The 15,819-nt window shown below is 42.9% G+C and overlaps 1 protein-coding gene across 1 annotated transcript in view; it reads left to right on the plus strand.

The window, feature by feature from the left end:
* The window catches only part of ITPR2 (inositol 1,4,5-trisphosphate receptor, type 2), a 450,179-nt gene that overhangs the window by 371,733 nt on the left and 62,627 nt on the right, over positions 1-15,819 (plus strand). Inside the window, exons 51-52 of the mRNA XM_004693199.2 lie at positions 2,838-3,033; positions 6,744-6,836. Coding sequence (XP_004693256.1) covers positions 2,838-3,033; positions 6,744-6,836 — 289 coding nt within the window. The remainder of the gene's footprint in view (positions 1-2,837; positions 3,034-6,743; positions 6,837-15,819) is intronic.

Below are 15,819 nucleotides of genomic sequence, written 5' to 3' on the forward strand. Positions count from 1 at the left end.
AAAAGCATGAATTATTATTATTTTTAGTCTTTTTTTTTTTTTCTGAGAAACCACATAGATGGAATTCGTTACTTTCTTTATCAGAAGGAACCAGTGACCTCACCTCCTGACACATCATACTTTTTTACCTTTACACATTCTCCAACAGAGTATGGGAGAAAAAAATAGGGGAATATTTTCTTGGTACTGGTATCATTGTATTTTATTTATAGTGTTAAGAATATCTTTAGGTTGGCAAGGCAGTAAAATGAGAGAAAACTGTCAATCTTGTAAAAACACAATGAATAGTTATACCAGTCTTTGAGTTTCAGATTTAGCAGCTTATTGCAGTTTAGCTTATCTGTTTATCTCTAAATTGTTAAATGAATTTTCAGATTTTTCCCAGTTTTTTGGGGAGGTAGGGGGTGGCCATTAGTTTTCCTTCATACATATCTACTGTTTTAAACCCTACACCAAGAGGGGTTACTAAACAAAGATGATAATATTGGGGATGAAAGGACCCCCAGATTGGCATTGTGATGCCACTAAGCAATTTATTTTTCTCTCTAGCACTTATAGCTGACATGTAGTAGAGAGAACAACCTAGTAAGATAATTTTTGAACCAGGTTGAAGAGCTAAAAGCATTGTGTTAACCTATTTCGCTTGAGTCATGAGGGACAGATCATTGCCTCCTGCGCCTTTTCCTAGAACCTACCCGCTGCAGGGGCCTGAAAGGTGTAATTTTTCACTGGTTCTCAAAGACATGATAGAGTCACAGTGAAGCATGGGCTTGCCCCTTATGTTTTGAACCAAAATTAAGTTCTACTATTCAGCAAGTAAATGTAGATACTTTTCTTTAGAATTCAGAATAAATTCCTTGTTTGATGTGATTTGACAGGGGAAAAAAAAAACTTTTAAAATATCTGCCCTGATATAAAAGTTAAATATATACACTTTTACTTAATTGTGGTACATAATAGTCTGTAATTTTTTTGTCTCTAAAATGAAGACTACATGAGACCTTCAATAATGTGAAGATCCATTGAACAGATCCTATAAAAAACATGTGAAATGATGTCCTTATTTTCCAAGGAGAACTTTTGACAGAATGTGTATGAGTTACTCCATGAGTTATTAATAGTAATATTAGTTAACCTTATTTTCTGGGGGTTTTTCCCCTTTTGTCTTCCACTTTTTATAATTCTGACACTGATTTGTCTTCATTGGGTTCGTTATGAAAAGGATATCATCCTTTCAGTGCTTAGAGTATGAGAAAGAGGTCAGAATGTACCTAGTATCAAAATGGCATTTAAATCTATCTTAACATTTTTTATATTTAAAAGATATATGAATGTGCATTCCCAGTTGTGTCCACATGTGTCTATCCTTTATTCAGAATAATAAAAACCATACTCTGGGTGTTCCTTTCAGAAATAAAGACAAAAAGCCTCCAACCTATCCAGTGGGTCTTGAATTCTCCAGAATGGGGCTTAGGATTATGCAACTTAGCGCAACGGTCCATGGGCCTCCCCAGCTCGGAGCTCTCACAAGCTACTGAGAAGTGACCTTGAGGTTACTGCCAGGCCTTATTTTCTAAGCTACTCTTCAGTCAAAGCAAAGCAAAATCTTTGTGTCAACTAAATGTTTAAGTCAAATTAGCCCACGTGTGGCTCCTAGAGAAGCTGCATTTGCAATAGTTATCTTGTCCATGGGCACACTGCCTTAGCTGCCAAAGACTGCTTAGTTCCCCTTACGAGCGTTCAACTTTTTTTTTGTATTTGACCTTAAAAATTCAGTTTCTTAAGGTGAACAAACACATTAATATCTTTACCATTATTCCATTGAAAGACAACAGTTCAGTTGGAAAATAACTGTGTTTGAGACAGTAGTCAGGAAAGCAGGCCCCCGGCCTGTTTTCAAAAGGATGCTGGACACTGGTGACCAGTAACTCAGAGCAGTTCCTTAAGTCTACTCACTGCCCAGAGAGAGCAGTTGAGCAAGACCCCAATAATTCTAATTTTTTTAATACTGTTTATTTCTAGGCATATGTTTTACGGCTTCTTTAAAACTAATGTTAACTTCTTTCTTTTAAGCAGCTATGTATAATAAAACATGTCCTAACAGGTTGATAATGTTCTGGCTTTGATTATGTACAGAGCTATGTAGCTGGGTCTCGATGAAGTGTATGGATTTGCCACTGCCAAGCGCAGATTGGCTACTAGCCCATTCGAGGACTCGAGTTAGCTAAATTGTGTGCTGGGTCTTTACTTATATTTCCAAATTAACAGGCTTGGGCCTCGTTGCACCCTTTTAGTATGGGAGATGTTTGCATCCTCAAATAGGTTCATAAAATTGTTCCCATAAATCCACCTCACATTCTTTATCAAATAATAATTTAAGGAATCTGTTCATTATCCTCCATACTAGTGGACCCTAGTTCAGCACTCTAATGTTCCCCAATTTTCACATTCCAGAAGCAAATAACTGTCAGACTAAAAATAAAAAGTAAGCTGGCAAGTTAGGTACACTATTATAATTTTTCTAAATTCTATATAAGTGCAAATATTGTACTTGTGGTGAAATGTGATGTTAAAATTTTTCTACATTCAAATGTGAAGCTAATTCTATGTCTTACAAAATTGAGTGTGTTGATTACAACACTAAGAAATGCACATTAATTGCTGTATCATCATGTTGGAGAAGCAGTTTAGTAATACATTTCAACTAGAGAAGAAATGCACATTTTCATTCATTTCTAAAGTAAAATTTAGGTTATTTTGTTTTTGTACCTGCCTCTGTGTTTCCTCACTTTCTGCTCCACTGCATATCCTTGCTTCTGTTCTCCTCACTTGTGTAGCTCTTTGACTTGGTGTACAGAGAAGAGACTCTGCTCAACGTCATAAAAAGTGTCACCCGCAATGGCCGCTCCATCATCCTCACCGCCGTGCTCGCACTCATCCTGGTCTACCTGTTTTCCATCATTGGGTTCCTTTTCTTGAAAGATGACTTCACAATGGAAGTGGATCGGCTGAAAAACAGAACCCCCACAACAGGTATTGCCATTCCCTCCACATGGTGTCTCGGGGATGGTAGGGGCTTGATGTGCTTGTTAGCACCACCACAGGGGAACCGGGAGGAGCTCAGGAGACAGACAGACCTGTGGGCCGCTTTGGAATTCCTTTTCTGTCTCCCTGTCTTCCCCCAAATGACAAATAGCATCATTAGCAACTCTTACCCACACATTGTGGGGGGGAGGGTTACCTCATATATTATCATAGTATCTCATGCTTTTGTTGTCTGAAGTCTAGATATTAATTACAATTAAAAGTGATAACTACTTTGATTTGGAGATGATCAAAGAGTGAGAAATTTAAAACAGACAAAAATGCTCAAATATTGTTGTGTAGCAGCCTGTCAGAATTTCTAATTTTTGTTTTTGTTGTGAGACAGATAAGTCATCATCCATGTACTGGCATTGTGATTTTTGGGTGTGAGGCTGATTCTTTCCATCCGTCCTATTTTGAACATTTTACTTAATATTCACTCTAGTGTTTTCTCTTCTCCTTGTTCCTGGCTTTTGATATTTTGGTTCAATTTCTGTGTTGCTCTTTTTCATCCCCTTCTGCTTCATCAGACAGAAATCCTCACCTCCTGCTTGGCTGTTAGTGTCTCTACTTGGAGTTCCTCTCCAAGTGGGAGAGGGTGGAATCACGAGATGACCCTCTCCTCAAACCGTTCGCTTTGAAGTGATTTAATCATGATATCTATCAGCAATCTTCTTTCTAGCCTTTAATAGACATTGCTTTTTAAGTTAGTGATGCTGGATAGTATCTTCCTTAGGACATGGATTAGTTAAGTGGCTTGTAGATCCACTAGGAGGTGATTAAAGCACAGACTAGACACGTCTGTAGATTGGAAGTTCCCAAGCTTGGCTACTCAAACATGAAATATTTTCTGCCACTGCCTTTCTTGTTCTCCCTTTCTTTTCCCAGTTTTACAGACCTAAATATTTGGAGGAAAAGTTCACATATTAGTGCCTCCAAAATTCTACTTTTACTACACTCTCGGTGAATCATAAATGGTCAGCTCTCAAAAATCATTGGGTTTTAATTATTTAGCAGAATAGGATCACATTGAATTATTCAGGAGATAGCAAGTCTAACTAAAGCATCCTAATTTCTAATTCAGATATGTGCCATAGCTACTGCTTAACGAAGTACAGTGGTAAATATTTGTAATTGTGTTATTTAAAAAGGAAGCCAGTGCCATTATACTGTGAACATATTTTCCTCAGGAATATTAATATTTACTTTTTTTTTTTTTTACAAAATAGACAATACTAGATCTAAGTGGCCAAGCATTTCACTAGAAGTAGATATGTATATTTGTACCAAAGGTTTTAAATAAGAGAAAGCATATAACAACAAAGTGAAACTCTTGAATTCCTTCCTGAATTTGTTTCCTTCACAGGAGCTTTCTGGCACCACACCATGGGGCAGGCACCCAGTGTGCTCATGACAGTCGTGATTTCTAAGGCCGTGTATTACTTGTGCGAAGGGTTTCTGTTTTCGAATATTAGATGCTTGTCATTCCCAGAGATGAGTGATGTTCTCAGGAAAATGCATGGAGGTGGCAAATGAGCCCAAGGTCTGAGGTGTCCAGTTCTTCTGTGCACATGGCTTTAGATGCAGGACACTGGCACATGGATGCGCAGAGGAGGCCAGGAGTTCCCCAGAGAGTTGCAAGCACTGGTGCAAGTGGAGGGATGGTCACCTGTAGGTGGCACCGGGCACCTCCACAGATGAAGGCATCGCCAGGGGCTGTGCCAGGGACTGAGGTCTTAGGAAAGCCCGAGGAGGTGGAGGAGGCTGGTAACAACCAGTGGGGGTAGCGACATTGCTCCCCTGACTGCTCCCCACTCTCAGCGCTGCCCTGCAAACCCTCAGTCCATTCACCCCCTTCTGCAGGAGCCCCTTTCATGGCTTCCCTGCCCCCGAACAGGTCACTCATCCCAAAGCTGTTCTAATTGTGTCTCTTGATCATTTAAAACTTCCTGAGATCTGCACTCAGTATGGTTCGAGGTCTCTGGGCTGTACCCCGGGGTCCCCTCAGGCTTCCTCCGCCTTTTGTGTACCTTTGTCCTTGGATGCTCCCGAGGAGTGCCCCCTCCTCCTCATCTCGTCTGCAGGTGTCTAAATCCTCCATCTCCCCCTAACAGATCCTTCTCCGAAAAGCTTTCTGTTTGCTTTTTTCCCTTTCTAGGATTCTCCTCTCCTAATGCCATCATCATTTCATTTTTCCTCCCTGAGTATTCAGTATGTCTGTGCCCACTCTGTGCTCCCCAACAGACGTGGGCTTTGCAGCCTCACTTCAGGCCCTCAGAGTCCAGCACAGAGTCAGTAACTCCTGTCTGTGTGTGTGCTCTTCCCAAAGGGGGTACTCAGAGACTCCCTTCTCCTTCAGTAAGAAGGTGCCCCTTGCTTATTCCCACTGTGGGGGCGGGCCGGATGGAGCAGGTGGACTCTGGCTGCAGCTCCAGGACCTGTGCTGGCAGCCCCCTGACTCCCAGGGCTGGCGCCTCTCATCACGTGCCCTAACTCTGCCTTCATTTGCCATGTCCTCCCCAAATCCTCCAAGAGCTGGGGTGAGCATGGTGGGTGGATGCTTTGAAATGTGCTGAACCTTGGACCTTGTTCCCTGGACCTTGCGTGTAAAGATGAAGTATTGTCTCTTTGGAGGGGCTGTGCATGATGGAGCTATACAGAGAACAGATGTGCGAAGGATGAACTTGGTTTCTCCCCTCAGGTGCAGTCCCCCAGTTCTCCCACCAGCATATCACCTGTGGGCCATCACGGTGGTCCCTTGCGCTCTCCCCTCCCCTGTTTTGGCCCCTCCCTCCCCTGCTGTATGCCTCTGGTCCATGGTCAGGGTGTTTGTTTCATCTTTCTCTTGACTTTTTGTGTGTGTTATCTGTATTCTGCAGGGAAGTGAGGCCTCTAGTATTTATCTTTTCCCTTCTGAAAAGGAATAGCATCATTCCTTCTAGCTCCATCCATGTTGCCATTATTGGCATGAGTTTATTGATTGCCGAGTATTGAGTAGTATTTCATTGTGTACATGCACCACAACTTTTTGATCCATTCATCTGTTTGGGGGCATTTGAATCTAACAAATTTTTTGGTGATGGCTTGGGACATATTCTATCCCATGCTGGGTCAGGGAGCTGAGTGGCGACTGCCAAGGTGTGGACCCTTAGGGACCAGGGGAGAAAAGTAGGGTCTCCATTTGGCATCCGCCCAGAGACTCTTGCTTCCCAGAGGCATTTTACGTCCCGTTCTCTGGAATCCTGTCCTTGACTGTCAGAACTGACACCGCCTGCAGAGTCTCCCTTGGCCACAGGGCCTGTGGCTTGGAGCCTGGGATGTCCCTGCATAGGGAGAACTGGGGTGGCGTCTCAGTCAGAGCCCGGAATGCATTTGGCCCTGGTAGCTGCATGACACACAGTGGTGAGGCCTACAGTGTTATTAATACTTTATCTCCACCACTTAAAGGAGGTAGACAAGGCTTTTAGTGGGTTGGCTCAGGGACCTCTTCTCTGTTTATAAAATTGCTTCAGGAGGCAAAGCTGTGTTCAGGGTTCTGAACTAAGTGAGCCAGAGACTCTGGGCATAGCGAAGTGGCAGAAGCAGTGTGTTCTTCATGCGCCTTCATAACGTCTGTTGTGTCCTGGCCTTCCTGCCATGTGCTGGTTTTGTCTCCTCAGGTAGTCACAGCGTCCCCACCACGATGCTGACTTCGGTGATGGGCACGTGTCTGAAGGAGAACTGCTCAACCGCCATCCCTGCTCCAGAAACAGGTGTGTAGCCCCAGATCGCATGGACCTGCTACTTCTGAAGTGATGCTAACTTGGTTACTACTGGAGTTGCTCTGGGAATTCGAAAATAGATAAAGGGAGGGTGAAAGAACTCAAAACTCTGAAACCAGAGCAAGGGTCCCATTGTGTACCCCCACCCGTGCTTTGTATTGTCTTGTGTTGTGAGAAATTTTCAGCTTGACCCTGTGGCAGCTGCCTGTGAAGACCTCAGCACCATACTGCAGCCCCAGGGGGCACAGAGACCCTGGGAGAGTCTTTAACTCTGGAAACACAGGGCTTAGCTCTCCAGAGCATTGATTCTCCGCCAGAACCTGCCACTTTATAACTCTGTATCCTGGAAACGTTATGTAAGTTTCCTGGATTTTGTTCAGAAGACTTACTCAGAGAAAAAGGGAAGGAGAGACAGAGAAAGAAGAGAATCATTTCTCTGCCTCCAAAGGGACAATTAGAACATGCAGATAAAAAAGAGTGCTCCAAACTCTCAACTGTTCTCAGAATGTGGCAATTTAGAAGCCATGGCGTGCATTGTAATTTAATGATCTATAGAAGGGATGAGTGAAGCAGCAGAGAGTCAGTGTGTGTGTGTCTTTAAATATTTGAAAGTTTTATATCTATAAAGTTGAGTGGGCTTAGTCTCTGTTGTTACTAGGGGAGAAAACTAGACTTCAGGGAAGATGAGGGAAGAAAGAGGTGAGCACAAGGATGGGGGACCCCCACGCCCACACACACCTCTGGACCATGCTGACAGCACCTTCTCCCTCATTGCCTTTTCCGGTAAAACACTGGCCCATTGCTTGAAGGCAAACGTGTGGTCTGTCCTCCTGCCTGCCTGCTCCAGGCCATGACCTGGGAGAACAGGATATGTGTGTACATTCCTTCCCCACTTCACAGCAGTATGGTCAAAAGGAAAGCACCCCAAGATTCTTTACTCCCACCCCCTGGAGCCTGTCCAGGCTCACAAATAGCAAACCCACTCATCATCCGGGTTCCTGTAGCCTTGCTGTGCTGGCCGCTCCCAGCATCCTATAACGTGCATCCTCCAGACTAAAAGCCTTCGATCTTCCAGGCTAAAGGCCTTCGATCCTCCAGCCCTCCACCAATTCTTGATAGCACAAGGACACGAAGTCTAGCGGTGCTCTCGCATATGGTGGGATTTGGGATCATGACACACTGTTTATTTTTTGTAAGGTTAACTTTATTTGTTTTGTGGTATCATCAGTTTATGTCACTGTATGATTCAGAGGTACAGGGGAACACAAATGTAGCTATATGTGATGACAGCACCCCCACCAGAGCACCCATGCCCACCATTGGGCCCCATATGTACCCCATTCTCTACTCTCCTTGCCTCCTCTGGGAGTCTTAGCTCTAGTCAGGTTTCTAGAGTTGGTCATTGGTTTGGTTTTTGATCTCTTTGTTTTGTTTCTCGATATTCTACACATAAGTGAAGCCTATTATTCATATAATACATTGCCCAGGTAACATATCTCCCTTTCCCCTATGGGTAGATGGGAACAGTCCTCCCAGGCATGTACCTGGGGCAAATCATTCTTTTTTTATTTTATTTTATAAATACATGTTTTACATTATTCTTCATTTTGTACATCTTTTCATCTCAGTTGTAATCCCTGTAGACTTCCCACCACCACTTCAATCATGTGCCATCACCATGGTTCCATGTACTCTTTCCACCCCAGTTTTGATATTGTTCCTCTCTCCACCCCCATAGGGTGTCTCTGGTTTATAGTTGTTGGTTGATCCCTTACACTCCTGCTATGCGTGAAACCATCCAGTATTTTTCTTTTACTTTCTGGCTTATTCACTAAGCATGATCTTTTCTAGTTCCACCCAGGTGGAATTAGAAACCCATGCTGCAAATGGCATAGGTTTATCTTTTTTGATTGTTGAGTAGTATTTCCATTGTGTATATACACCACATCTTCTTGATCCAGTCATCTCCTTTTGGACATTTGGGTTGATTCCATATCTTTCCTATTGTAAATAGGATAACAGTAAACATAAGGGTGCAGGTGTCTTTTTGATTATTGTTTTTGTGCCCTTTGGGCACAAAATTCCACCTAGAAGTGGAATTGCTGGATCTTATGGAAGCTCCACTTTTAGTAGTTTGAGAAACCTCCACACAACTTTCCATAGTGGTTGCACCAGTTTGCATTCCCACCAGCAGTGTAGGAGAGCTCCTTTTTCTCCACACCCTCACTAACATTCATTGTTGGTTGTTTTTTTAATATGTGTCATTGTCACGGGTGTGAAGTGGTATCTCATTGTATTTCCCTTATTACAAGTGATGCTGAACATTTTTTCATATGTCTGTTGGCCATCTGCATTTCCTCTTTGAAGAAGTGTCTTTTTTAGCTCTTCTGCCCATTTTTTGATGGTGTTGTTCACTTTATATTTGTTGAGTTTTGTCAGCTCTTTGTATATCTTTGTGATCAGTCCTTTATTATTTGTATTATGTGTGAAAATTTTCTCCCAGTCAGTGGGGTATCTGTTTTATGTAGTGTCTCTTTTGCATACAGAAGAAGCTCTTTAGTCCCAGCTGTCTATCCTTTCTTTCATTATCCTTGCTCTGGGTGATGTTTCTTTAAAGATGTTACTGAGGTGATGTCATGTATTGTTCCAATATTTTCTTCTAGATATTTTATTGTTTCAGGTCTATGTCTAGGCCTTTAATCCATTTTGAGTTGGTTTTTGTGTATGGTGTGAGATAGCAATCTAGCTTCATTTTTTTTTTTTTTGCATGTAGCAGTCCAGCTTTCCCAACACCATTTGTTGAACAAACTTTCTTTGGTACATTGCATATTCTTTGCTCCTTTATCAAAGATAAGCTGTCCATAAAGCTGTGAATTTATATCTGGGTTTTCTATTTAATTCTATTGACCTATATGTCTGTTCTTGTTCCAGTACCATGCAGTTTTAATTATTATGGCTTTGTAATATAGTTTGAGGTATGGGAGTATGATACCTCCATTCCCTTCCTTCTTATTTAGAAGAGCCTTGGCTATTCAAGGTTTTTGTGGCTCCATATGATTGTCATCAGTATTTTTTCTACTTCTTTGGAAAATGTCATTGAAATTTTTATAGGCATAGTATTGAATCTCTTCTTTAGGCTCCACCTGAGCTGGGCAGCCCCCAGAGGGGAGGCAGAGGGGCTTCAGCCCTGCCTGTGTAACAGGGATACAACGGGAGCCAGGCCGGAAGTGGCGGCAACAGCTTCTCCCAATTATGGCCCTTCCTAAGTCAGTCTGTAAGAATATAGGAATGTCTGTGCCTTTTTGCCTTTGACATTTTAGGTGATGATATAGATATAATTGAAAATTCCATGGATTTGATCTTCTCACCCTTGCCACCTTGTCTTTTGGTCCCAGATATTTAACTGTAAAACTGTGATGAGAATGGGACCTTGTATTTAAAAATAACTCTCTGCATCTCAGACCAGGATTAAATTTTAATTCGCAGAACCCAGTTGCATCTCTGACAGCCTGTCTTGCTACATGGTGGCCAGCAGGTCCAAGCGACAAAGGCTTAGCTCACACAGAGGCAGAATAAGCAGCCTTTATGGCTCTGTGGAGGCCAAGTGGCCTGGCCAATGCATACAGGTCACTGTCCGAGCTGAGAAGCCGCACAAACTGGCAACCAGCTGTGTGTAGGGAAAAGCACTTTCATTTCATTTGCTGCAGACCTCCCTGACATCCCATCTGTGGAAAAAAAAAAAGTAATAATAATGTTCTAGAAAAGTAAGCCTTTTGGAGGCAATTTCTAAGATACAGTCACCATTATTTTTGAAGTAAAAATCATTTGAATGTACAGAACAGAGAGAAGTTCACTGAGGTCTACTATTTATGAGTAATGCCAGTTTAATATGGCTTGGTGTATGCTTTAATAAAAAATACTGTTGAAGAATTAGATACTTTGAGCCTTAATGCCATGTCAACATTTTTCTCTCCTGCTGGGTGCCCAGTGTTTAACTTTTTTTAGTTAAAAAAAATTTAAGTCAACATTTCCATCATAAATTGATTATAATGAAAACTATAAGACTAAACACGAGAACTTTTCATCCGTGCTCAGAGTTTCAAATATATCTCAATGACTAACGCTAGTTTCCAGAGAAACCATGAAAAATGAGTAATTTAATTCTTAAAGCAAAAGAAATGGCATTTTTAAATACCCTTATTCAAGCATGTCCAGTATTTAAAAAAAAAAAAAAAATCTTACAAACACCTCAGATCAAGGGGAAGAGCCAGTAAAATTTACATTTTTATGACTTTCTTCAAGCGAAATGTTTATTTCTATTAGAAGTTTTAAAAAATACTACCACTAAACTGAAAATGAGGGTAACAACCTCATATTGTTAAATTGATAGCACTTGTTGATTATATGAACGCTTTGTGTAAGATTTAATAGTTATCCATCAGTAATAATGCTACTTATACCTAGCATTCATTGCCCCCTAATTATGTGTCTAGTAATATTCTAAGTTCCAGCAATGTGTATTTACTTTTACCACTAAGCAGTTTACACTAATTTTTTCCTTTTGTATGAAAGTGGCCACACTCTCTCGCTTCTTCTTATCACTACTTCTGTTCTCATCATTACCCTCAGCCACCATTGATTGGACCATCTTTCTTGTGTCTGCAATCCTTTCCTGGCTACTATCTGTTCCTCTTCCTACAAATACTCTCGAGGTCCTCATTGAAACTTCCTCTGCATTCCACTATCTCCCCAAATATGCTATCAATCTCCTTCCTTTCAACCCTAGATTGTCCTACAGAACAACTGGCCTACACACTCTCCTTCCATTTCTACATCATCTTTCTTCTTTCACTACTTGCTGTCTTACTGCATCTCCCTGACGACCTCATTGTCAAATCCAGTCACTGTGTCTCAATGCCTTTGCTATAGTTTTGACATTTTTTGATACTTTCTCTGTTTTCTTCCTTAACTTTGGGTCACAGAACTTTCCCAGCTCTCTTGTCCCTCTTGACTTTATTTTTTTTCCCCACCTTATCCTAAAACCACAAAATTCATTTGAGATTCTTCCCGTCTTTATCAAAATCCCAAACATTCAGTTTCACCTAAATTATCTGGCCAGGGCCTTTCTGGTAAATTATCTGGCCAGGGCTTCATTAGGGCCTGAGTCAGTCCCCAGCTAGGGAGGTGACACATTTATAGCACAGGAGACTTTTCCTATCTAGCAAGCCTTTTAGTAGATCCACCTGTTTTGCCCTGGGCTGCCGCTCTGGATGGCAACTCTGTCTCTGATGAGTCCTCTCACCCCCACATCTCTGGCCTACATCAATTCTTCTGCATAACAATAAAAAAATTATCTGTTTCATTGGTCTGACAGGAGCATCCTTTCCCAAGTCACCTGACTGGACCCTTTCATGCGCTCTTTACTGCTACCTTCGCTCTCCCCAAGTCTTTTGGTTCCTGATCATCCATCCTGCCCTATCTCCTGGCTGTTATGCTGTTGAGGCCCATAGCACATCATGCTGAATTATGGCGTGGCCCGTCTACCTCCAGCCATTGTCTCCTCATCAGCTCACCCAGTATATCACCACTAGATACTGTCAGAAATCATTGCTTTGAATATTTCCTCCTCTATCCCCAGCCCAAGATTGCCACCATGCCCCATTGCCTGCCAAACAAAATCCAACCCACCCTGGAGCCTCACAAAGAGCTCCCCATTTATTTCCCAGCTCTGTCTTCCACTCCTCCACAGACTGGTTTATTTGCTCTTCCCTCTGGGCATCTTTGCCCAGGCAATGCAGATGCCTCTGCCCCTGTCTTGGTCCCTAACTATAAAAGGCCAGCAGACTTCCGTTCTTTTCCATAGCATTGCTGGTTCTCTCCCTAGATAGTGACTTTCATCATGTTAATTTGTTTTGTTGTTTTATTATTTTTTTTAAACATTTATTTATTTATTTCATGCAGTGGCAGACCTCTCTCCTGACCTGCCCACTGCTCCTGTCAGCAGTATATTCCAGTCATTCTGCCTCTTCTGCTCCCCACTCTGTCTCTGGTGCATCCGCTCACCCTCCACACCTCTGGCCTGTCTTGTTATTTTAGGAACCTGCATTTATCTCATCCCATTTCATCCACTAGAGAGGCACCTTCCTTGCCTCTGCTTAGAGGTCTCCATTGGGTCCCTGACATTCAAGATGAAGTTGGATAAAGTTTCAGGATAACCTTTGGTGGGTGCCTGCTCCCCTTCTCACGGGTCCCACTCTTGTCTGCACGTACCACAGGCCCATAGTTCCGAAGCATCTGATGCAAATTCCTATCTCTTGACCTTGGCTCAGTCTATTTTATCTGCCTGGATCTTACTTCCCTGGTTTTGCTGGCCAAGCATGCTCCTTTCCATATTCAGCCAGCCCCTTTAGGACACCACCCTAAAACCCCAGCCCTAGAAAGGCTCATCCATCTGTCTCCTTGGTTCCCTGGCTCTGCCCACCTGCTGACCCACCATTCCTGGGGGCCTCTGACCTCTTAGGAGCTGCACACTTTGACCTTCCCACCTGTATTCCTAGCACCTGGCCCAGGGGCTGGTGGTGTCATGGTATAAGGCTAGTTTGTGGCCATGTCCAACTGCTTGCACTGATAGGTGTCCACAAGGTGTCGTTTCCTCTGTCAGCTCACTGTGATTCAGGGCCTGGCTTTCAATCCTACGACCAGCCCTTGATTTGCATATTTAAGTGGATCCACATGGCAAAGGTGGAACCTGATCCCCCAGCTAGGAGAGGTTACTCCACAATAGCAGCAAGCTCTGCACTGATGGCTGTAGAGCAGTTTGGCAGGCAGCTGCTGCCCGCAGCCTGGCCGGCTTGGCCTTCGCCCTGCTTGCAGGCCACACAGAAAGCCAGGTTTCTCATTCTGTAGCTGTGCCCTGGACTGTTTTCTTTCACAGTGGCTAGTCACACAAATTGTGTGTGGGTTTTATTACTTTCCTGCGTCAAGAACCAACACCATCATTTCTAGATACTTAGCTGTAGTTTCTATGTGCTGGTAAACCTTACACTACCAAGTTGCTTTTTTTTTTCAAATTGACGTTTGGTTGACATACAGTAATGTATTAGTTTTGGGAATACAACATAATGATTTGATTTTGGTGTATGTCAGTAAGTTAGCATTCATCACCACACATATGAAAATGTTTTCTGATGAGAACGTTAAAGATCAAGTCCCTTTGTGCCTTTTAAAGGTGCAACATAGTCTTATTAACTATAGTCACCATGCTGTACATGACATCCCAGGACTTACTTGTAAGTGGAAATTTGTACTATTTAATTCCCTTCAACTGTATCTGTTGCATCTTGCAACAGTTCTTTGCATCTATGGTCAGTCATTTTGTTTTGTTTTAATACTGTATATCAGTGAACTCAAATAGCATTTGTCTTTTATTCACTTCGCATAGTATCCTGTATGTTGCATATGGTAGTGTGTGTGTGTGTGTGTGTGTGTGCACCCATCTTCATCCATTCATCCATCAGTAGCTCAGGTTGTTTCCATATGGCAAAGACTGTAAAACTGTCAATAGTAAGTTTCATAAGTGTGATACGCTCAGGTGGCTGCTGGTCAGCGAATAAATGCAGACCCTGCCACTCTGCAGAAAAGAGCTAGACTGAAAGTCTGATGGGCCCAGTCACAGACACTGTCTGCACAACTTTCTTACTGGAGAACTGTGGGTCTTTTAAAAGTCCTTTCACACACATAAAAGTCCTCTCTTACACATTTGTTTTTCTCCCCATTCTGTTGGGTCAACCCCACAGAACCCACCAGCATACATTGCACCCCCGTTCGTGACAGACTGAGCTTCCTCACTGCCTTCTCTGCCCCCTTGCCTCCTTACTGCAGCCCACACCAATCCTACCTCTTCCCCATTTCTCCTTCCTCCAAAAGCTGTTTTACTTCTACTTTCCAACTCCAAACGTGCCTTGGGGCTCGGTCTGCTGCTCTCCTCGTCACCACATTCTGACAGCCCAGCTGTCTTCGTGCTGCTCCTCAATGTTTCCCACGTGTTTCACAAAAAAGCAGATCATAATAAAGTGAAAAAACTGGGTCCCCCTCGCCCCCAGCACATGACAGACCAGTCAGGCCAGGAGAGGAAATCAGCCTTTTTGTAACAAATTACCACAAGCTCTCAGTCATGGGTGGTGGAGACAAGCCAGAGGGACCCTTTCCTTTTTCCCTTTGGGTGTGGTGGTTTTAATAGTTGTTTCTTGGCACGAAGACTGCATGTACACAATTCCAAAAGCCAACACCCAGGCAGTCCTTCCACCTTGTAACAGCTAAAGTGCAATCCTGGTTCTCATATCCCACGGAGTATGAACTTCTCACCATTTTAATTGACTGGGAAATTACTACCACATGTGGTGGCTTGACCTTTAAACACAGAGAGATTAGAGGGTTACTGTCACGTTGTAGCCTTTTCTCTCTCCCCATTTATTCCTAAATAATTTCAGAGAAATACATTCGCATCACTTTTTCACATGAAAACATTATGCTTCTTATCTGTGGCTCCATGCTGGCCATCAAGAAGGCTTAGCCACTTAACCAATTTAATGAACTTTTAGTCCACATTACTAAGCACCTGTTCTGGGTCCGCTAGTCTCCGTGCAAAGTGTTTGACATTTGTCTTAAATCCTCTGAGGAGCTTAATCCTTTAATAGCCCCCCCCTTTTACAGATGAGACCCTCAAGGCTAAATCATTGCCCAGGTCCCAGGACTGAACAGAGGAGAATTTGAAGCAGGTCCCTTTAGTTTCCTGTGCACAGTCTTTTCCCTAGCGAGCTGATGGTCTTTCCAGAAGGTTTCCCTGCAGTCTCCCCACACCGCCAGGAGGCACCCCGCTACAGGCTTTCCATATGCTGCCCTTTTCAAGGGCTGTCGTTTCCACCTACAGCAGAGAAATCATTCAGGATATTAAAACAGTGGATTCAACCATCTG

This window comes from Condylura cristata, unplaced genomic scaffold (genome assembly GCF_000260355.1).
Source record: "Condylura cristata isolate star-nosed mole 26May11 unplaced genomic scaffold, ConCri1.0 scaffold00036, whole genome shotgun sequence".
NCBI lineage: Eukaryota > Metazoa > Chordata > Mammalia > Eulipotyphla > Talpidae > Condylura > Condylura cristata.